The sequence below is a fragment of the Sarcophilus harrisii genome, chromosome 6, assembly GCF_902635505.1.
Source record: "Sarcophilus harrisii chromosome 6, mSarHar1.11, whole genome shotgun sequence".
In the NCBI taxonomy this organism is placed as follows: Eukaryota; Metazoa; Chordata; class Mammalia; order Dasyuromorphia; family Dasyuridae; genus Sarcophilus; species Sarcophilus harrisii.
The window spans coordinates 189,845,003-189,869,065 of NC_045431.1; the positions used below are offsets into that span (position 1 = coordinate 189,845,003).

Sequence of the window (24,063 nt, forward strand, 5' to 3'; positions counted from 1 at the left end):
CAAAGGGCACTCTGCTCTTCCCAGAAGCGAGAGCTGAGTCGGGCTTCAGTTGGCTGGGTTATTTCTGGGGGAGACAAAGATCAGTCCCGGGTCAGAGGACATCTCCTCTCTAGGGTCTAGCTAGAGAAATGTGTCCGCCCATTTCTACAGACTGCGCCTGCCCCCTCTGTTTGTGTGGAGGTTGGGGCAGGAAAGAGTTCTCAGCCACTGTGACTTAATTTCCTACGGAATGATTTCTACTTCCAGTTCTCCTAGTCTACCTAATCTAAAAATACCTGGGGGAGGAGAACATAGTGGGGGGAGTGAGGGATGAGGAAGAAGGGAGGAAAGAAAGAAGATGGAAAGACTGGGGGAGAAAGAATGGGAAGATAGTCAAAGTCACAGAAGAAAAGAAAAACGGAATAAGAGAGAAGAAAAATTAAGGCAGAATGAAATAGAGACAGAGTGCCAGCGCGAATAAAAAAAATTAAGAAAGGCAGAGAGAAAGGAAGAGAAACGAAGATGAGAACAGAGAAACAGGGAGTGGAAGAGACATAGAAAAGCAGGGTTAAAAGGCTAGGCAAGGAGCTTGACAGTTTTTGGGTTTTTGGTTTGTTGGTTATTTTTCTCCCAGTTTGAAAACAAATAAATGCCTTTCTTAATCCTTTGATCCCATAACCAACTATTAGAATGAACCAGGGCTTAAGTTACCGCGTTGTGTGTGGGCATAATATCTCCCCTCTATTGATCCAACAATTATTTAAAAGAAAGTCCTATCTCCTCCCACTTCTCCAAATAAGGTCATTTCGATGTTTTCCAGATGAGTGGAGGTGTACTGAAACAGAGCCGACAGCCAAGTATATCACCCGCACCCCATCGCTCACCGCTGCTCCCTCCTTGCCAGCCGCACACCCCCAACACACACACACACACTCACTCTCTCTCTCTCTCTCTCTCTCTCTCTCTCTCTCTCTCTCTCTCCTTGCTGTCTTGTTTCTGAGTATTTCTGTCTTCTCTATGTTTCTGTCTCTGTTCTTTCTCCCTCTGTCTCTCCTGGAGATCACAGACTATTATGGACAGGGGATTAATTTGTAGCCAATTATGATCCAGTGCTAAATATGTATCCCCAAGGGCCTCCATCTGCAAGCGCCCCCGCGTGAGTGTGAGTGTGAGTGTGTCAGCCTGTGAGCTCTGTGAGCCTGTCTGCCAGCCTGACTGCCCATCAATGTGGGGGGAGCCCTGACGCCTGAGGAAGAAGGAGCCTCAGCCGGAATCTGGGAGTTGCCACATCAGTCTCACTGGCGGTGCCCGCAGGGATCCCACAGCAACGAGGATCTGGGGTTTTGTTTGTCCGTTTCACTTTTTTCCGAAGACTATTTTAACTGAACTCTGACTAAAGACCTCTTAGTTCCAGTGTCTTTTTCTACTGTTGGGCCCAAAGCTGAAGTTCAGAGGAGAGAAGGAAAGAAGGGAAGGGGAAAGGACAGGAAGGGAGAAAGGAGAAGGTAAGAGGAGGGGAAGGAGAAAAAAGGGGGTTAAGAAAAGTGAGGAGAAGAAAAGAGAGAAAAGGATAAAAAATAAAGAACAGAGCAGAGAGGAAAAGAAGAAGAAACAGAAGCAAAAAGAGAAGAGAAAGAAGAGGGAAGAGGAGAGGGAAAGGAAGAGAAGAGACAAGTAAGAAGATAGGGAGAAGGGTGGGAAAGAGAAAGAAGAGAAAAGGGGAGGACAAGAGAGGACTCCCCTGGGGAAAAGAGTGGGGAAGAAGCAAGGTGAAAGAAGGCTATAGGGAAGAGGAGAGGAAAAGGAGAGAAAGCGGGCCGAGGAGACGAAGGGCAGGGGAAGGGAGGAAAAAGAAAAGAGAGCAGAGAAGAAAAAAAAGAAGAGGAGAGAACTAGGCGCTAGGGGTCGAGGGGAGGGGAGGGGGAGGGGGTCTCCCCAGAGTCATGAATGTGAGCACCAAGGCTGCGCTGGTTGACATCTCCATTCCCGCGGCTGTGGCTGTGGCAACGGCGGCGGCAGCAGCGACCGGCCCGCCCGGGGCTCCCGGCGCCTGTGGCCGGTCCCGGGACAGCATGGACAGCCACGGGGAGCTGCCGCTGTACCCGTGCCCGGGAGGGCGCGAGCGCCCAGGGCCCCCGGAACAAGCGCCCAGCAACACTCCCGCGGGGCCCGAGGCTGCCGGGGCAGCGGTACCAGCCGCTCCCCGTCCCACTTCCTTCTCTGTCCTCGACATCTTGGACCCTAACAAATTCAACAGCCGAAGGCGCCGCTGCGCTTTGCTCTACCCAGCTGCCCAAGCAGCTCCAGCGGGCCTGGGCCCCGGATCGGGAGGCGGACCAGGGGCCGGAGCCGGAGCCGGAGCCGGAACAGCAGCGGGAGCAGACTACGGACTGACCGGCCAGGAGAAAGCCCGAGACCCCGGCCCGGACTTGGGCCCCGACGCCAAGATTCTGGCCGAAGCCCTGGAGCCTTGCGGTCCCAAGCCCTCCGATCTGACACGTAAGTACTCGAACCCAGCCGGCGCCTGCTTCCCAGTTCTGCCCCAGCCGTCCAGCCCCCAGCAGCGGCCCAGTTCCTCCTAACCCCCGACCTTTTCGGCGCCCCTTTCCTGCCCTTTCCTCCCCAGCAAAGGCCCCGAAAACTCCAGCCAAGTTGGCAGCCCCGGAAGCTCCTCCGGGACAGAGTGGGGCTGGAGGGAGTGGGAAGGTGATGCTCTTTCCGCCAGGAACCCCGCGCTCCGCAGTTTGGGGGCTACTTTGCCTTTTTTCTCCCTCCTCTCCCCTTTCTCACCTACCCAAGGATACTCTAACTGCCCTTGTCCGGGCGGATCCTGACACCCTGTGGTATCAGGGGACAAAATTTGTGCTAGTGGGGGGGTCAAAATGGAGGTCGGGGAAGGGGGGCGGTAAAGATCGTTCCGATGAGAGCCCGGGCCCGGACCCGGACCAGTTCTTGTTATCTCTGCCCTCGCCAGAGTTGTTGCGGGACAGGCTCAGAATCAATGTGGCTGGAGGCTGAGGGGCCTGCCCAGGGCCGAAGCAAGGGGCTGGGGAGGTCTGAGCCCCGGGTTCGTCTCCTTCCTCCTCTCCGCTCCCCCTTCCCCATCCCCAGGCCGATGTCGGGATCGAATTTTTCCTAGAGTCGTTCTCGGTAGTAAATTATTATTATCATCGTTATAACAAACATCTCTGCTCTGGCTCCTGGTCTGGGCACTGTACCCTGAGCTCACCCCGGACATATTCCATTTTCTCGTTTCCCTCGAATTCTCTCTCCTCTCCTCTCCTTCTCCCCACCCCCCTCTCTCTTTTTTAAGGGCAAATCAGACTAATTGTCACAAAATGCTGGTTATCTCTGGAAAAACAATTAAATTCCTTCGATTACATTTAAGGTAAAATGTGCTTAGCAGCGTAAAGAGGCCGGATAATGGGGGAGCGCCCGGAGCGCCGGCCCGGCCGGGCCGGTCGATATCCCATTATCGAATCGTGCATATCTCTTTCAAACACCTTGCAAACTCTCTGCTAACATCTAAATTATAGGGTCAAAATTCGGATAATTACTCGATTAAAACCTATTACACTTATTAGGGGCCTCTATTGATCGCGAATTGCATTCGACCCGAGCGCCAGATTGCTTTTTTTTTTTTTTCGTTTTCGTTTTGCCCCCTTTTCCCCCGGGTCCAAAATGTGCCAGCTCCACCCACACCCCACAGGGGAATGTGACCTAGGGAGCTTGGTTTGGGCCTGTGTCAAATGGAGGAGAAAAATATATATATTTTAAAACACCAAGGTGAAAAGCTCGCGTTTCTAAAGCGCTTTGATGGTAAAGCGCTTTCCCCTCAACAACCTGATGAGGGAGGTTAGTGCAAAGCTTCGTTGTCCCCATTTCAATCGGAAAATTGAGACAGAAATGTCCAAGGCCAAAATTGCCAGAAAATATGGGAGCCAAGATCGACGTCCTACAGATCCATAGTTTTTGTTGTTGGGTTTTGTTTTGTTTTGTCTTGTTTTGTTGTTTTGTTTTTCCCCACCGCCCCACACTAAGGAGATAGCTGCAGCAGAGGCTGCAGGCCCAGGGTGGAAGTTGAGGGGCATGGGCGAGGGAGGGAAGATGACAATTTCCCTGCAGAGAGCTCCTTGGGATAGGAAAGCAGAACCGGGCTGGCCCCGGCACAGCAAGATCTGAATTGCGGGGCCTGTGAGGAGGAGTGCTCCTGAGGGGGCCGCTGGCAGGAGGTTTAGATGGACTTCCCCACCATCACCACCTTTTTCGATTTTAGAAACTTCTCCCGGATCAGTGGATCCTCAGGATCCGAACCGGTTCCAAAACGCAATCCACTTGAAGTGGGAAGCCAGACTCCTGGACCCGAAAGTGTTGGAGGCAGGGCTTACGAAGGGTTCCAGAAGATCAGAGAGATTCAGAGAGCGACCCACACGGTACTGGGGCTGGGGTCGGGATCCCAGGCCTAGCGCTCCCAGCACGTCTGCCCGCCCCGGACACGACTTTAAGTTGTGGCGGCAAATTAGGCTGGGCAGGAAGGCGGAGGGGAAAGCTTCGGTAGATGAGGGGAAAGGAAATAGCCGCGTTACCTAAGGTGAGACTTTGCAGAGCAGGTAGGCACGCCTTTCTCCCTCCGGGCGCAAAGATCGAGCACCGCCTCCCAAAAGCGCTAGGCCCAATACGCAACCTGCCGGGGGCCAACGGGTCCGGGAGGCGTTCTGGGACACACCGGGGGAGGCCACAGCCTCTACTCTTCCAAATCGTGCAACTCTGGAGGAATCCAGGACCCAGGCCGACCGAAAACCAAGTTCGTGGTGTTCGGTGGGAAACAAATTTTCAGCAGCCTGGTCCAAAACCAAAGTTAATCAGAGTTCGAAAGAACCTCAGAAGAGTATAGTGAAGAGATGGGAACTGGAAATGAGGAAGAACGAATGCACTTGGCGGGATCGTTGGTACCCATTCCCCTCTTCCCCTGCGCGTATTTGTTACCCACCCGTTGGGGGCGGAGGGGAGGAGTTAGATGGGGGGGTGAAGGGCGGTATTCGGACTTCAGCCCCGAGACCCTAGCCTCCCTTACTTTTCTGCCGGAGAGACAGAGCGGTTGGGGTAGCCGAGTCCGAGTCCGACTTTTGAAATCTTTAAGTAAAATCAAAGCCTCTTATACATTGTGACGTTGGGCAAGTCTCTTCCCTTAGCCTCAGTTTCCCCTGGGGGGGGGGGAGGTTGGATGAAAAGGTCTCTAAGGTCCAGCCCACTCTGGAAGAATCCTTAGGTTAATTACGTGAGGATACAGCCCTCCGTCCCACAAGCTGGGCTGCCCGTGTCTGAGGGGTGACAGTGGGACCACCGCTAGATAAACTTGGAGGCGGGCGAGAAGGCTCTGTCGCCCCAAGTAAAGCCTGGATGATCCCAGCGCCCGGCCGGCTTCAGTGGGCATCTTGGCACCCGGAGTGAACAAGGAATAAGTGATCTCCAAATCTGTGATCTCCCGTCTCCACGGCAGCCGTGCCATAGGCTTGAAAGGGTTCAACCTCAAGAGCTCAAAGCGATGATTTGGGGGCCTGACCTGAAGCCAAGCCCCCCATCCCCCGCCCCGTACTTTCCTTCCGATAAGTCTTCCGATGGGAAGAGCCAACTGGCGGGGCGGCTGAACGACTTGGAACCTGGGACCTTCTCCACGCGTCCCAGGGATCAAAGAGACCCCTCTCCAAGGCTGGGGAGCAATCCGGACAGCTGGCCAATACGGCCGGGTATGCAAACTCCGTCCCCGCCGCGAGAGAAAACGCAATTGGGTACTCGAGGATTAATAGACGGAACCCTGAACCAAGAACTTTGAGGTCTCGGGGGGCACAGCCCCAAGAAGAGAAGGGGATGCAGAAAGGGAAGAAAGAGAGTAGCCAGAGTCAGCCCTTGATCTGCGAATCCGTCCATTTGCCCCTACCGAGCAGCACGTGATGCCCAGAGCTGCCCCAAGCCCGCCAGAAGACGGTGGGTCTTGGGGGTCTGGGAGCAGCGCCCGAGCTTCGCCGACAGGCCGGGACGCACCCGCCCGGCTGAGCTGGGAGAGGCAGCTCGCTTCTAAGTATTGGCTAATTGCCTTGTTCAGTGCCCGAGCCCCGTTAATTGGAGTATAATATAAGCCGAAATAAATTAAATGACCGTTAACTAGTTTGTACATTACACAAAATGAGTTTAATTAAGTTTGTATCTGCCCTGCTAATCAATACGAGTATTTACTCCAATGTAATACTTCTCAGTTGGAAGCAGAGAGAAAACAAATAAGAGGGAAATTAAAAGGGGTGGGGGAGGTTGACAACAAGTGGATGGGCAGGTGCAGGGGCTTCCGAATGGAAGATCACTTTACTGATCCCCGCTTTCATTCCTGCTTCCAATGAAATTATGATCAGTCTTCGTCTCTACAGGGTATTCCAGACTTTTAGTCTCTCTCTTCTTTCTTACTTAACTTCATATTTAAAAAAGAAACACTCAGCCTTTCTTGACTATTTCCTTTAGTGGAGAAAGGAGCTCCTCAGAGAGGATTCCGACATATGTAAAAGAAGGAAGAAAGGAAGGAAAGGAGAAAGGAAGGAAGGAAGGAAGGGAGGGGAGTTTGGAGGGAAGAAGAGAAGGGAAAAGAAAAAGGGAGGGAGGGTGAAGGAAAGAATGAAGGGAGAAAGACAGGTAGGAGGAAAGGAAAAGAAGGAAGGACAGGGGAAGGAGAGAAAAGGGGAAGAGAGGAGGAAGGCAAAAGGGAGGAAGAAAAAAGGCAGAAGAAAAGAAAGGAAAGAGGGAGGGAAGAAAGAAAAGAGAAGGAGGGGAAAGGAAGGAAGAAAAGTGAAGGGGAGGACAAGAGAAGAAATAGTAAAGGGAGATGAGAAGGGAAGAAGAAAATGAAAAGGAAGAAAAAGGCAAAAAAAGGAGAAGGGAGAAGAATGAGAGAAAAGGAAAGAAAGTAGAAAATGGTAGAAGGAAGGAAAAAAGAAAGGAGAGAAGGGAAGGAAGATAAGAATAGAAACAATATAAAGTGAGGGAAGAAAGGCAAAGAAGCAAAAAGGAAGGGAAAGGAAAAAAGATGCATGGAGGAAGAAATAGGGAAAGGAAGGAAGGAGGGAGGGAAGGAAGGAGGGAAAGAAAGAGGAAGGGAGGAAGGAAGGAAATAGGAAGGAAGGAAGGAAGGGAAGGAGAGAGGGAGGGAAGGAGGGAGGGAGGAAGGAAGGAAGGAAGGAAGGAAGGAAGGAAGGAAGGAAAGATCTGTAGTAGAGTGGAAGAGATTGGCCATTGCTTTTGTAGAATTCTTGGAATGAAGCCCTGTCGTTCATTGTAACTGTCTAATGCCTCTGCCCATACAATTTACCAATCTAAGGGGAGAACATATCGTTTAGAATATCCCTCCCCTACTCCTATCTCCGCCCGACCCGACCAGGCAAAATGTTGGTTCTTTGAAGCAAGTACATTTTTTAGCCTTACATCTCCAGCACCCGGCGTGTTCTCTTTCAATATAGTAAACGCTTAATAAAATTGTTGACTTGAATTAGGATTTTTCCAGACCTCGGGGTAACTAGAAGAATTCGGCTGCGGGGGAAGAATGAGCAAAGTGTAATCCAAAGGGATGCTAAGATAATGTGGTCCTTGGAAGGGTGGCAATATGTTGTGCTGGGGTCCTTCTCGGGGCCCGCCGGAACAGAGATAAAACAGAGCATCTCCGAAGTTAGAGCAGGAAGCGGCCGGAAATTTCTCACTAGTCGGGTCTCTGATGGACTGAGGGATGGAAGAAAGGAAGGAAGGAGGGAGGGAAGAAGTAAAGGAAGGCAAAAAAGGAGAGAGGAAGAAAGAAGCGAAGGAAAGAGAAAAGGGGGAGGGAGGAAAAGGGAATGAGAGAAAAGAGAAAATGGGGAAAGAAGACAAAAAGGAAGAAAGGAGAAAGGGTGAAGGAAAGAAAAGGCGGGATACGATCTTTCTTGAGGCTCCAGTCCTCTCTCCTCTTCAGACCTAGACCTCCCTGCTCCCACCCCCACCTCTCCTCCTCCTCGGAAAGGCGAAGAGTAGCCAGAATTCTGAGTGGGAAGGCCGCACGTGCCGCAGCAAAGTTCCAGAAATGTATGGTGTCGCCCCCCCTTCCCAATTCCCTTAGCTTCCACCCCCATACACACACACACAGCCCCCTCCCATACAGCTTACACATCCTCTCAGCTTTCAGCCTGAGGACACACCGAGGAAGAAGGGGAACATCAGAGGAACGAATTCCTCTGGGAAACCTCAGTCCAAGATGGGGCTTGCTCCTTTACCCTAACTTGAGAAACTTTTTAAATCATTTCCCCGTAAGAGTTTCGGCGTAGTCGGGGACCGGGACTACTTTCTAGATGACTTAGAGGAAGGTTGAGGATAAGAGGAATACTTTGAGCAGGGATCAAGGCCGCGGAAAGGATGGACTTAAAAATGTAACTGTTCCCTTCTTTTTGTTTCTCCTCTCTTCTCCTTTTTCAACTTTTCTATCTCTGTTCCGTCTTCTGTTTGTTCTCACCTCCCATGTCTTCTCATTTCACTTTTCATCTTTCCTTTTGTGTTTTCACCGCCATCCTTTACTCCTTTCTCTCTTTCTCTGCCTCTCCCTTTCTGCGCTTGTGTCTTTCTGTGTCTCTTGCTCGCTCCCTGTCTCTGTCTCCCTCTGGGCGTCTGTCTCTCTTAATTTCCTCGACTCCCTTTCCTGTACTCCCGTCTCTGTTCTCGGTGGCCCCGCATTTGTTTCCTCTGTCTTTTCCTATCTCTGTGTCTCCCCGTCTCCCCCCTTCGCTCTGCAGACGCGGACGTCTACAAGACGGAGGGGAGCGAAGTGACCAGCTACAGCAGCAGCGGGCGACCCAGTCCCAGCCCCAGTCCCAGCCCCAGTCCCAGCCCAGGCAGCGAAGAGCTGCCCGACGAGTTGCTGGGCGGCGAGGAGACCCTTAGCAGCAGCAGCAGCGGCGGCGGCGCCATCGGAGGAGGTTGTACCGGAGGAGGCACCGAAGCCGAGGTCGGCGCCTCCAGGCACGCGGAGGAAGAGGAGGAGGAGGATGCGGAATCTGGGCCTCCAGGGGCCACGCCCGGCCCACCCGCCGCACCAGCCACGCAGCCTACGTCGGGCACTCAATCCGGGCCGCAGGCGACGGCGTCCGCAGCCACGGCAGCCAAACCCAAACGCAAACGCACGGGTTCCGATTCCAAGTCGGGAAAGCCTCGCCGGGCGCGCACGGCCTTCACCTATGAGCAGCTCGTGGCGCTGGAGAACAAGTTCAAGTCTACGCGCTACCTGTCAGTGTGCGAGCGCCTCAACCTGGCGCTGTCGCTCAGCCTCACCGAGACGCAGGTGAAGATCTGGTTCCAGAACCGCCGGACCAAGTGGAAAAAGCAGAACCCAGGCGCTGACACGAGTGCCCCGACGGGAGGTGGGGCGGGGCCAGGGCCGGGCTTGGGCGGGCCAGGGGCCGGCCTGGCCGGAGGACTAAGCCCCCTCAGCCCATCCCCGCCCATGGGCACTCCCCTAGCCATGCACGGTCCCACGGCTTACCCGGGCCATGGTCCCGGAGGGCTCGTGTGTGCCGCACAGTTGCCCTTCTTGCCCAGCCCTGCGGTGCTCTCGCCCTTTGTGTTGGGCTCACAGACCTATGGAGCACCCGCCTTCTACACCCCGCACCTATGAATTCGGGCTCTGGCCGCCACTGTCGCCTCCTCCTGCACTCGGGCCCAGGAAGCTGGGCGCAGCCGTCTCACCGCCCTCCCCACCCCCGACCTCTGAGTCCCTACGTCCTGCCCAACCTTCTCCATTTATAACCTGTCCCCCATGCACAGACTTCTGCTGACTTGGCAGCGCAGGAGGTGTGGGGTCCGAGGACACCTGTCCGTTTCGTCGGACCTGCCCCTAAAAGGAGGCTCCGCACTTTTCTCCCACCTGGAGGATGCGCCCGACCGGGGAGAGGAAAAAAAGCAGAAAGGGCTGTCTGGGTCCCGTCCCACCCTCTAATCTCACTCCTCACTCAGGTAGAGGTGAGGAGGGAGCGGAGTAGACGGCAGGGTGCCCAAGAAAGGCTTAGAATCAGAATCCCAGTAATGAATATGCAAATCTCCAATTAGACAATTGGCAGAGATCTGATAACTTGGCCAGGTGCTCAGGAATGCCCCTTCCTTGCCCTGCTTTCCTCCCCAGGTGGAGCTTCCTTGAGGGATGTATCTCCAGAGGGCTAGGAATAGAAGTGAGGGTTCTTCATCTCCCTGGATCCTACCTAGGCTGGAGTCATACGAAATAGGAGGAAGCCGCGGGGTCCGGGACTCGGGATCCCTAGGGCCGTGGGGACACTCTAAGCATTTCCTGGACCCCAACACACACACACACACACACACACACACACACACACACACACACACTCCCCAACCCACTTTCCCAGATCGTAACCAGGCGGTATCCGAGCGCCCCTTCTGGCTGAGTGCGGGAAGGAGGACTGTGTGCGTTCTTGGTTCAGCCCGGACCTGATTGTGTCCGCGCCCCACCTAGCGGGGTCAGGACAGGACAGTGTCCCCGAGTATCCCACCTAGCCGGGTCAGAACAAGATGGCGTCTTCGAGCTCCTCCGGGAGTCAGGTCAGGGCACAGTCCGCACCCTTAGCCGACGAAGTCAGGAAAGGTGAGTGTCCACGTGCCCCTCCCGGAGGGAGCAGGATGGGACCGTATCGACGTGTCCCCCCTCGCAAGGGCAGCATCCTCGAGTCCCTCCCTAGTGGAGAGGTTGGGACAGGTTATTATCGGGGGAGCCCAGGGGGGCAGCTGCCTTCGATTGCCCGGCCATGCTGTTGCGAATCCTCTCCCAGCCCCAGAGAACGCTTGTCTGGAACTTGGACAGTGATATGCCCACTTAACTCAGGGTAAGGCCGGGCCGCTCCCCGCTTCCAGCCGCAGCTCTCACCCGGCCTGGAAGGGCCTGTGGCGCGCCCTCGCCTGCGCTGCCGGGCCGCTCTCCAAATTCGGCCCGTTAGGAAGAACGCGCTCAAAACAGGGACGTTTTTGCAGCCGAGAAGTACCGGGCCCAGGGGATACAGAGAGGCCCGGCCGGGAAAGCGAGTGCACAGTTGGAGGAGAGGGAGGGAAGCCGCTGGGGCGGCGGATTTGTTTTTTAAAAGACATCAATCATTTATTATGTATATTTCCAATTGTTACAAAAAAGTTTTAAATTTATAAATTAATGTATAAGGGATTTGGGGGAGGGGGGAAGAAGGGGACGAGTGTGGGTCCAAAACGTTCCAAAAAGCACTTTGCTGAACACTTTAAACCAATCAATAAACTTTAAGGAAACTGAGATGCCTCTTTCTTCCTCCCTCCCTGCTTTCCTTCCTTTTTCTTTCCCTTCTTCCTTCTTTTCTTTTTCCCCTCCCTCCTTCCTTTTGCCATTTCTCCCTTTCTTTTTCTTCCTGAATCTTTTTCTTTCTTAGTATATTTTCCTATTTCTTTCTCCCTTTTTATTTTTTATCTTTAAGAAATATTTCTTCTCTTTACTCCGCCTTCTTTTTTCTCCTTTTCTTTTTCTCTTTGTGGTCCCTCCCCCTTTCTTAATCCACCCTTTTGTCCCTTTCTCCTCCTTTGACTCAAGATTGGAACAAGGAAAGGGGATCGTCGTCTGCGCTCTCCTTGCTTCTTTGTCCCTTCATCCCTTTGCATACTTCCAGACTGCGTGGCCAGAGAGGGGCTCCTCTTCGTCACGTCTCACCCTACTTTGTATCATCCCGGCTGCCGGGTCTTGGATCCTCCCCTCAGGGCTCAGGCCTAAAAATTAGTAGCACTAGCCAGGAACTCTCGGTCCTTTCGGCTTCAGGGTGATGAGGCCCCAGACACCACTGAGACGACCTGTCAGAGCCTCCAATCTCTGCGGACTGACTACCATAGGATACGGCTCTTTCCAACATTATAGGCAATGGCCTTTAGTGTGTCCTGCTTTACTGCCGGGATCTCCCCACACACCTCCCTCAGCCCTGTCCCAGTTTCCTGCCTCAAGTCCACCCCCAAAGCTTCCCGAGTTCCCCCAATACCCTGACAATCTTCCTCAATTCTCTCTCAAATTCTCCATCGCACGCTCTTAAAGTGACCGGGCCCACGGCCCGGGGTCGAAGCTTCTGTGCCATTCCCCTCCCTCCTATGCCATCTCTTCCCCGACGCACCCTGGCCGCACTGCCTGCCCTAAATAGAGACTGGATCCGGATTTGAGAAGGCGATCTTGAGGCAAGCGTGGAAAAAGGCTTGGTTCCAGCTCGCTCTGGAGGACAGACACGGCTGCGGCCGGTTGGAACAAGCCTGCGGACGGGATTGGGGGGCAAGGGAGAGGTGGTCTGCTGGGAAGGTAGGGCGCTTTGGAGCCTTCAACGGCTCTGAGACAGTGAGATCTTATTATCGAGGAGCCGGGATCTGTCGGGCTGCGGACCCGGCGGCAGGCAGGGTCAGTATCTGAGGCTTCGTTGTTGGAACAATGAGGAAGAACAGGGAAACAGAGGCTGCGGAGCTTTGGGACCTGGATCCGAGAGCTGAGAGCCCAACGGTGGGAGGACGACCCCTAAAGCTGTGAGAGAAGGGGAGAGAGCTACAGAACTGGGAGGGAGGGAGAGAGCTGGAGGAAGGGGTCTGAAAGGTTGGGAGCCAGGTGCCTTGGGGCTGAGGAGCGGGAGGCGGTGTCCCCATCCCAGGAAGCCCCCGCAGGCTCGGGCCGCTGACAGTATTAAATGATATCTCTCTAATCCCATTAGCTCCTTCCTCTTGTTGGCGTCTTCTGCTGAGCACTTCTGACAACCTTTAGCGCAGCTCCTGGCACCTGAAGCGTGAGGAAGTTATAATTTCTGACAGTGGAATTACATCTCTCTCTGGGGCCTTCTTCCACTCTCTCCCTCCTCGCCTCCCCCTTTCGGGCCCCTGACGGAGATCCGGACGCAGGCAGACGGATGCACAGACTTAGGCTGAAAGCAGAGCCGCAGAGGTTGGGACAGGGGACAGCTCCTGGGCTGGGCTAGCTGAGGGCATCGGCCAGAGGGTCTCTTCCTTCGTCAGTCTCTCCCCTGGAGGAAGGCGGGCATCAGGGACACAGAGTCTGGAAGGATGGAGCAAAAGAGACCCAGCGGGAGGTGTGGAGACAGGTCACGGCGTCCACACCGGCAGCAACCACAGAATCAGCTTGGGACAGAAGAAATAATAATGTGGTATCTGCCATTTGCATAAACCTTAAAACTGATCCTTTTTTTTTTTTTTTTTTTTTTTGTATATTCACTTGAGCTTCACAACACACTGGGGAGGTAACACACTTCCGATGCAAGCCCTACTTTGCCGATGAGGGAACTGAGTCTCAAAGAGGATAAATTACTTGCCTGGTGGGATTTTAAGCCTTTTAAATCTGTACTTTATCCACTATGCCATTTGTTGTGGCAGAACCCTGGAATCATTGCTAATGGAAAGTCAGAAAACCTGAGTTCAAATTCTAGTTGTATTACTGACAGTGTATGTCTGAACCTCGGTTTCCTCTTCTGGACAATGAGATTGCACTAGAATTAGATGGTAGATAAGGCCAGTTCTTTCCTGGTAGAGGTCTGGGGAGGAGGGGGAGGAATACTCCTAGCTCTTTGTCTCTCACTCCATACTGATGATCTATGACTGGTGACATCACACACGTAACCTTCCTGTAGTGGATTGTCAGCAGATGTACATTCTAGTCCAAAAACCTGTATAAACTAAGGCAAATCCCTTTCCCACTCAAGATCTCAGATTCCACATCTGTAAATTAAAGAGGGGAGATCAGGCATTTTCCAAGGTTCCTTCCAACAATAAATCTGGTCATTTTTCTTAGTAAATGTTCCCCATAAAACCATTTGATTCCCTACCACCAATCCACCACCCCAAAGTCAGTCCTCTCTTTTTCCCCCTCCTCTTTCTCTGATTCCTTATTGGAAGACACAGACTCACAATTTCATGCCCTTATATAGGTCTCAGTTTTGCCCTTGGGAGGCAGCTTTGGCCATGGAGTCTGCCTTCACTGATCTGTTTCAGTCCTACCCCTTTCTACACAGCCCACCTTTCCTAAACTGGTTAGCCTTAACACAAAGCCAGTGTTGCTCAAAAGGCCCTTTCTGGGTTTCCCTTGGCTACGGGCACAGAATTCACCAGTCTATTGTATGACCACTTTATTCTAAATCATTCCACTGAACTTCCAACTACCCACAGGGATGAGATATATTCATAAACATCTCCCCTAAGATCACCCACTGAATGGTTTTGTTTTTTAAAAAAGAAAACAAATAACCCAGAAGACTCGAGGAAATTAGCAAATTGAACTCTTCCAATTTCAGGCATTCACATTTTAGTCTGAAACAGGTTATCAGAGCTATTGTTATTCAGCTTTCTGCAGCATTGGCAGAGAGAAATTTTTCAACCTTTGGCTAAGCCTGGTTCATGAGCTCTAATCCAAGTTCTATCACTTGATACCTAGGTGATTCTAAGGCATCTTCCAGCTCTAAATCTCTGAACCTATGCCTTGCCCAAGGTCATACAACTAACAAAAAAGCCTCCTGATTCCAAGATCATTGACTTGCTCTCTATATCATGCTGCCTCCAGATCTAACTCAACCATCCACTTTGTGGAAGAATATATTCTATGATGTTTTCAACAATTAGCTATTCAACCTATGCTTGAATACTTCCAGTGATGGAGAACTCACTGCCTCCCAAGGCATCTCATACCACCACTGTGAAATAATTCTGATTCTTAGATATCGCTTTCTTCACAGGGAACTGAAATTCATTTCTCTGTAACTGAAAGGAATACAGAGTTAAAGAATCTCAAAAGGCTGAGTTTTATCTCAGGTCAGTAACCAAGTAGGAAAAAACAAATTTCTCATCCCCTGACAATATTACAAACATAGAATCATAGGATTTAGACCTTGAAAGAATAGGGGAGATCTAGTCCAACTCTTTCCCCAAATAAACTGAGACTCAGAATTGGTAAGAGACTTGTTGAAATTCAAACACAAAATAAATGGAGCCCAAGCTTTTAAAAATTATTAAATAGCATTTCCAATTATATATAAAGACAATTCTAACAACCAATTTTAATAAGATTTTGAGTTCCAGAATTTTTCCTCTATCTTTCTCCTCCTTCATCCCTAAAACAGTAGCAATTTGATAAAGGGTATATATGTAAAATCATGGAAAACCTATTTCCATATGAGTCATGTTGCCCAAGAAGAAACAGAACAAAGGGGGAAAAACTACCAAAAAATAAAGTGACCATAGTATGCTATCAAGGAGATTTGAAAGCATGGGATTCATGGCTGAACTACAGTTGTTGAAGGTTAATCCAAAGGTTGATTGTTATTGTTCAGTCATGTCTGACCCTTCATGACCCCATTTGGGGCAAAGCTACTGGAATAATTCAACATTTCTTTCTTCAGCTCATTTTACAGATGAGGAAACTGAGGCAAACAGAGTTAAATCACACAACTAGTAAGTGCCTGAGATCAGATTTGAACTCAGGTTTTCCTGACTCCAGGAATGGTGATCTATCCACTGTGCCACCTAGCTGCTCAGTTAAATGGTAGAAATTTTAAAAGAAGAAAGATGACAAAATTACATATATGTTAAGATAGACTCATGTAAGGAAATCCAGGAATCTGATATCATTTGGATGAGGATCAACATAAACCAAAAGAGAAATGATAGCATACTGGGAGTATATTACAGATGACTTGGGTAGGAGTTACATGTTTGGAATTTGGGGAAATAAATGGCATATCTGGTACATATTCATGGCAGAGTAGTGATGGGTGAATTTAACTATCTAGAGTCGGCCTAGAAGCCATTATTATCCACTTTTTAAAGTTGAAGAAATTGAAACAGGGATTAAGTCACACAGTTCATAGGTGACTGCAGCTGGGTTTTATCTCAGGTCTTCCTGACTCCAGGCCCAGTGCTCTGTCTATCTAAATACCTGAGCAGAATACCTGATATGTTCTTGTCTTGACAAAAGTATCAATTTATTCTTTTGGAAACAAAGAAATGACAAGAACTTCCAAATAACTCCATATTCTAGAGCACGGAAAGAATGGGCAGATGAGATTGTTAAACAGCTGGTAATGACTTTGTAAGTACATTGGAGCAGTGTTTCCAAAAGTATGGTCCAGGAATCCCCAAGACCGTTTCAAGAAGTCTTCAAGGCCAAAATTATTTTCATAATCATACTAAGATGTCATTTATATCAATAGATGTAATCCATGTAAACAAAAGCTCTTTGGTTGGAGGGAACTTACCAATAATTATCAGAGCCTAAAGGGGACCTAAGAGCAAAAGGTTTTAAAATAACTTTCTTAGAAAATAAAAAAAATAAAAAGGAAAATATAGCATTGCCATTCAAAAAAAAAGAGTTTACATATTAAGGGTCTGTGATTTTGACTTCTAATCCTAGCAAAATTCTAGAACCTATTATTAAAGGGTTCTTTTGTGAACATTTCAAAAGGAAAGTGGTAATCATTAAGATACAACATGTCTTTGTCAAGAATAGGTCATGCTAGACTCACCTCAGTTGCCTTTTCCTTTTTTTTTTTTTAAAGAGAGAGAGAGAATTATGTTAGCATGATATTTCTAGATTTTAGCAAAGTATTAGACCACATCCTTTGGAACAGGTGGGCTAAATCAATTCAGAACTTGTTGAATGACTAGATTCAAATAAAAGATTTTTGTGAATTAGTTATCAGCTTCCAAGTCTCACAGAATAATAGAATGCAAGGGATCTGTCCTTGGTACTATATTATCAAATACTTTTGTCAGGTATTTAAATTAAAGAATAAATGACATCAAATATCAAATATACAAATGACATAAAGCAAGCTGAATTCTGGAATCCAAAGAAAATTTGAATTCAAATCTCAGCTCTGACATTTACTATTTGACCACAAGCAAGTGATCTGATTTTTTCCAGTTTCCTGTAGCTATAAATTGGGAAATAAGTATATCTAGAGTATCTGCCTCATAGCTTTCCATTACAGTCATGTGTTTGGACATAGATAATGTTTTATAAACTTTATACAGTCTTGTATATGTGGCAACTATTTTTTCATAATGGAGTCATGATTCAAAAATGACTTGTTAGATTAGAACAATGGAATGAATCTTAAAAGATGATATTTAATAAGGATAAATATAAAATTCTATTTTGGGCTCAAATAATTAAGTTTCCAAGTAAAAATGGTGACAAATAATGACTAATGATAATAATAGTTAGCATTTATATGATGGCTTGAGATTTTCAAAACATTTTACACATTTTATTTTCATATCCATCCTGAGGGATAAGTACTATTATTATTATTCCCATCATAGATAAGGAAATGGAAAGAGAATCTAGTAAAATAAAAATTTATAGAAAAACATAAATGTGTTTATTTCCATTCAAAAATATCAATTTCATAAGACGATGATAGAGAAGCGTAACTTCTTTTTTCTGTGAGAAAAAAAAAATCATGGGGTTTGGTGAGTTGCAAATTCAATGATTGAGTAATAGGATGACATGCAGCCCGCAAATGCTAATTTAATCTTGGGCTTCGTTAATAATATTCAGACAAAGGGATGTTACAGTCCCACCACACTCTCTCCTTGTAAGAAGAAGATGACCAGGATTATGATAAGACCTGAAATCAGTTAGTAGCATATGAAGACTCATGGAAGAAACATTTGGTCTGGCAAAAAGATTTAAAAAATAGCTGTCTTCAAGTATTTGAAGCACTGTGGTGGGCAAAAGAGATTAAACTTGTTTTTACCAAGCTCAGAGAATAAAACTAGCAGCAAAAAAGGAAAGTTACAAGAAGAAAACACAGGGTTCATGTAAGAAAAACTTATCTAACAATTGGAGGTGTCCCATAGTAGAATGGGGGTGATGCTAGGTGGCTCCTCACTAGAAATAATCAAGCAGAAACTGAGTAACTACTTTTCAGAGATGTTCAGAGGAACTATGTAATAATCAGATACTAATTGGAATAGAAGGCCTTGAGGACCCTTCCCAGTCTGGAATTCTGGGATTCTTTAAGGGGGTTGGCCTGCTTTACATGTTACAACTCATGTTAAGCATTTTTAAATGATCATATGTTTATTTTTTTCTCAATAGTATTTTTTTCTAAATATGTGTCAAGATAGTTTGCAACATTTATTTTTGTAAGACTTTTTATGTTTCAAATTTTCTCCCTCACTCCCTTCCTTTCTTCCTTCCTTCCTTCCTTCCCTCCCTCCTTCCTTCCCTCCCTCCCTCCTTCCTTCCCTCCCTCCTTCCTTCCTTCCTTCCTTCCTTCCTTCCTTCCTTCCTTCCCTCCCTCCTTCCTTCCCTCCCTCCTTCCTTCCCTCCCTCCTTCCTTCCCTCCTTCCCTTCCTTCCTTCCCTCTTTCCTTCCCTCCTTCCTTCCTTCCTTCCCTCTTTCCTTCCTTCCTTCCTTCCTTCCCTCCTCCTTCCTTCTTCCCCCTCTTTCCTCCCTTCCTCTTTTTTTCCTTCCTTCCCTCCTTCCTTCCTTCCCTCCTTCCTTCCCCCTCCCTCCTTCCTTCCTTCCCTCTTTCCTCCTTCCTTCCTTCCCTCTTTCCTCCTTCCTTCCTTCCTTCCTTCCTTCCTTCCTTCCTTCCTTCCTTCCTTCCTTCCTTTCTTCCTTCCTTCCCTCTTTCCTTCCTTCCTTCCTCTCTCCTTCTCTTCCTTCCCTTTCTTCTTAAGAAAGCTGCAAAGAAAAATTTTCAGGCCCATTGCAGTTCCAAAAATCCAGAATAAAAAATGTGGTCAGGTAGTCTTTTCATATTCTCAAGTCTAATCTAGCCAGTTATTTCTAGTTTAACATCTATATGTAAAATTTTCCAGATCAGGAAAGAATTGTTATCTCAAGGAAGTATATTCAGACAGGGCAGGACAAAAGGCATTATATCAAGGCATCTTAGATATGGGTTCCTTTAATCCATGTACATTTCTAACCAAACGTCTTTCTCCTTGTTACATATCAGCTACCCTTCCAATTTACCAACTCTCTCTTTCCCTCCCTATAATGTGCACTTGCTTGCTTGATTACAGTTTGAATAAGCCTTATTCCACAGGCCTCTACATCACTATGATCAATCTCTCCCAGCTCTGGACTCCCTGACCCTTATGAACCTATGCCTGAGGAAGAATCCCCCATAAATAATCATCCAACCTCCATTTGTAAACAAAACTTCCTTATATAGAATTAAAAATCTTTAAACTGGCAATAACTCCCCAGGCTGAACCCCATGTCATTGCTCCCCTAGTTCTGCCCTCTGAGAACAAGAGAACAGATTGAATTCCTCATGAGGAACCACTGAAACTTCACGAGTGGAAAGATCAACAGAGGACTTTAGGAAGGCTTATCCAGCAGTGTGTACTTTATTTATACTCAGTCTCATATCTCTAGAGCTTTTCCGCTTGCAAAGTCTTTTCCAAATAATATCTTGGAAATAAAATAAATATCATCATAATATATGGAGATTAATAGCGGTCAGGACCTTATTCTAATCCTGGTCTTCTTGATTGTGGGCAAGTGACTTCTTTTTGAACCTTATCCTTCTTATTAGTAAAAAAAAGAAGCTCATCTGGAGGCCTTCTAAAGTTCTCTCTAGCTCTAAAGCTTTACCATGATCACCAACATATAGATGGGAAAACTCAAAATGAAAGAGAGAAAATGACATTCGAAGTCCCATTCAAAGCACAGAGAGGACTTGAACTCAAATCCTGACTCCAAGAGCAGAGCTCCCTCCACTATACAGTGCTGCCAGAGAGTGTTAGAAGCATGCTTAGGATGCATGGAAGAGGGAGCAGGTTTAGGGAAAGGACAGAGGACAAAGGGGATGAGTTCAGCAATAGGCATTAAGTCAGATATCAGAGTGAAAATGTACAAAGAGCATTTGAAAATATGAGTCTATAACTTGGAAAAGAGAAAATAAGCCTGGAAATAAAGATTTTTTTAAACATCCACTGACACTTAGCTGGTATTCTTTGTGAGTTATTGTGGCTAAAAAAATGGTACCCAAGGCCAAACTGGAGATGAACCTCTCTGATCTTAGCAAGGCTGGGCCTCCAAAGGGAGATACACAGTCCATTGCCGGTTCTTCTTTAAAACATTTTTTTTAGAAATGAATAATATTAAGAGTTCTAGGAAGTATAGGAAGACATGAATTTATGCTGAGTGAAATAGACAAAATCAGGAAAACTATACACACAAATAGACACACATATCATATATACACAAATATATAGGCACACACATATGCACATATTGGAACCTTGGAACACCTTGGAACAAAAAGTATAATCAAGCAAAACCAATTCACTCATTGGCAGCGAATGAAGATGGTTGGTTCATTGTGCACTTCTCTGGCAAGAGGTAGGAAGCATGTTCACCATCAATTTTCTGTAATGAGTCATTGTGTCGATTGAAGTTCTTGAAACTTTCAAAGTTGCTTTTATGTTATTGCCTTCGTATTTATCCCATATCCATCTTGTTATCCTGACAGTGAACTCTTAGAGAATAAAGACTTTTTACCTTTCCTTTTTTTTAAACACTTAGAACAACACCTAGAACATAGTAGGCATTTATTTTTGTTTTTCTTCCTAGGTTATTTTTACCTTCTTTCTAAATCTGATCTTTCCTGTGCAACAAGATAACTGTATAAATATGTATACATATATTATATCTAACATGTACTTTAACATATTTAGCATGTATCAGTCTACCTGCCATCTGGGGTAGGGGGTGGGTGGAAGGAGGGAAAAGTTAGAACAGAAGTTTTTGCAAGGGTCAATGTTGAAAAATTACCCACACATGTTTTGTCAATAAAAAGCTATAAAAAAACCTAGTAGGCACATAGTTAATGCTTACTGACTGATGAGACTACTGATTAAATTATTCCCCTCGTTCGGTTCCTCTTATTTTGCAATAGTACTCCAAGCTCTTCTATCATGGAAAGGCCTGCCTGGGCCTATTCACCATTGGCATAGTCCTGGAGTGCGATGATAGGAAGTCAGAGTTGGATTTTGAAGGAAGAAACAAGAAATGAAGTCTAATTTCATATCAAAATGTCCTAAGTATTTAATATATACATTTCAGATGTAATATTTTAGAAGGAAAACTATTATCATTATGGAAATAAACTCACAAAGTTCCATTTGATCTGGACTAAGAGTTCTCAATTCAATAAAGGTTGATTTAGCTGTCCTCACTATCCGGAGCTCTTGGATCCTTTATGGTCCAGACCAAGGGAACCTTTCAATTCAGCAAGCATTTAATCACCAAGGATAGTATATAAAGCCCTCAGGGGCAATGTTAAGAAGAACCCACTTCTTTAAGGAATATTCCTTATGAATGTTCAAAAGAATATACTTAACTATGCTCTTTTGTATTTCTTTCTTATACTCCTAGGAATCTCAATCAAATCCACCTTAACATTCATCCCTCATCAGTTCTCTACAGCCTGGGAGTCCTCTGATTGGAGGGCAAAGCATCCTGAGACCTCCATTTATATAAGGCCCCCCAGATTAGCCATCCCTTCATTTCCCATCAGGCTGCAGACTTTGGAGCTTCTTTATCAGACTGCTGGGCACTTTCTTGACATTCTGAGTTATGTTCCAAGTTCTCTTCGAACCCTGACATCTTGGTTGTAAGGTTATTTCCTTGCCCCGACATTGTATATTCTATTTGAAATTCATGCAGATCGGCTTGTTGTGCCTTCTGTCAAGCCCATAGAGGACCCTGGAATAGGCAGAGTCAATTATGGTCTTATCAATATAGCAAATTAATGGGGGATGGAATGCCACCACCTTGTCATTATGCAAATTAGAGTGCCAACTGAATCAGATCCTCCACAGTCTCTTGGAGGTAACTGCAGGCAGTCCCTACTCAGTGCTCACTGGGGCCAAGCTAATTAGCACCACCTTGAAACACTTGGGTAAGAAGCTTTTCCCTTAACCCTTGATATCGAGAGTCAGACTGGTCCTGATACCAAAGGTAAAGGCCAGGAGAGGTTGAGACTCATTCAGAAAAGGAAGACTTAATAGACTCACAGAATCCCAGAGCAGGCTTTTTCAGGTCCAACCCTCGGCTGAGTGCTAATCCTTCTGCAATGTCCTTGATGAGCAATCATCCAGCCATCTCTCTCAATGTTGAGTTTGCTATCCTGCAGATTGGGAGCTGAATATTCCTCTTTGGGGTATCATTGCTTGTTAGAAAGTTTCTCCTTCTACTAAATCTAAACTCTCCATTTGTCTTTTACTGCTTCCAGTTCTGCCTTCTGGGATTAACCAGAACAAATCCAGTCCTTTCTTCCTCAATGGCAATGCTCCAAATACTTGAAGATGGTGATCATATGCACGCTACCTCCTTAGCTTTCTCAGTTTAAAGATTACATTCAGTTCTGGACACATTTTGGGAAGAATATTAGCTAGTGGGAGAGCTCCAAGAAGGAAGAACAGGATAGTGAAGAACAAGACTTATTAGGATTGAAGGAATGTTTAGCCTGGAGAAGAGATTCAGAGAATACATCTTCAAATATCTGCAGGGCTAGCAAACGGAAGAGAAAATAAATTCTGCTTGGGTGTGGAAGGAAAACCTAAAGACAACACAGAGATAGGGAAGCAGATTTCCGCTGAACTTTTTGTTCCAAGGTGGGGTTTTTGTTATTTAGGGGAGGTAAGAGTTATGAGGGGATTTGTAGGGAGATAGTAGTGACTTAAAAAAAAAACTACTTTCACTATACTGTTGCAATTAGGGGAACAAAACTTTATTTTATGAAAAGATGTGCCATAGAGTTGGTATTTATTCCTAAAAGTTAGAGTTTCCAAAGTAGACTAGGGTCTTCATGAGTAAGTGAACATCCCACCATTAGGCATCTTTAAATGAAGCCTGGATGATCACTGTTCAGAGAGACTTGGGGAATTCTTGCTTGCATATAAGTTGGACTAGAAGCCTTTCTAAGTCATCCTTTAGCTCTTACATTCTATGAACTCCCAGTACTTTCAAACAAGCCTTGTGTGGCAGAAGTTTGAGGAAGGAAGAGGAAGGACTGACTAGAAAAGATCATCACTGTAAGTTTTGAAGCAGAGCCTGATTGAATACTTGTCAGAAGGCTATAATACGAGAATCCTGCTTAGAGAAGAGTTGAACTTGATAGCCTCGGAGGAGCTTTCATTAACTCTGAATTACTACAGAAAAACATCCAGAGAGACTTTGGAACAAACGCTCATTTTCTTTCCAAAGCCAGGAAGATACTCCAAAATATAAAGCACATTGTAACCAAAAAAAGATATGGGATTTAAGGAAAAGAGGGCCATGTATTCAGAGAACAAGGCAGCACTGTGGATAGAGCACTGTACTTGGGATCAGAAGGACATGGGTTCACATGCTTCCTAGCTGTGTTGCCCTGGGCCAGTCAAACAAAAACCCTTAGCCTCAGTTTCCTCATCTGTAAAGTGGAAGTGATAATTTGTGATTTCATAAGAGTGTTATAAGGACCAAATAAGATAAGCAATTTAAAAACTGTAAAGTTCTATATAAATACTAGGTATTATCTTCATTTTTGTGATGGTCAGATGGATGTCTGGTATTCAATTCCTTCTTCCTTCTGAATCATTAATCAAACATTCTGTGGTCTACTGCTTACTTGATGGAAGCTAACAGATTCTGTGATTCTCTGGCCAAAATAAAGCTGGAGTCTTGCCTCTTCTCCCTTCCTCTACTTCTGTCTTCTGAACAGACCTGCAAGATTGACTATATTATAATGACATTAAATCTAGGGTTGCCTAATTAGAAAGTAAAAAAGGTGTTTAAAAAAACACCTTTTTGAGATGGTGAGTAAAAGTTAGGAATTCCCTGGAGAAGAACAGAAAAGTTCCCACAACCAAAAGGATCAAGATATCAGGTATCCTGCTCTGAGTCTCTCTACAGATTAAGGAATTACAATAAAATTATCCTTTTATGGTGGGAAGGTATGTAATTAGCAGCACAGGACCTCAATTCTTGAAAAAAGGGTCCCTTATTTCAAGCAAACCCAACATGGTAAAATC

General features: G+C 46.8%; 1 protein-coding gene across 1 annotated transcript; it reads left to right on the top strand.

Annotated features, from left to right (window-relative positions):
* Positions 1-5,524: 5,524 nt before the first annotated feature.
* Positions 5,525-9,652, top strand: NKX1-1 (NK1 homeobox 1). Its single transcript, XM_031943543.1, has 2 exons — positions 5,525-5,726; positions 8,775-9,652. The coding sequence occupies exons 1-2, from the start codon at positions 5,525-5,527 to the stop codon at positions 9,650-9,652; spliced, it is 1,080 nt and encodes a 359-aa protein (XP_031799403.1).
* The last annotated feature ends 14,411 nt before the right edge of the window (positions 9,653-24,063 follow it).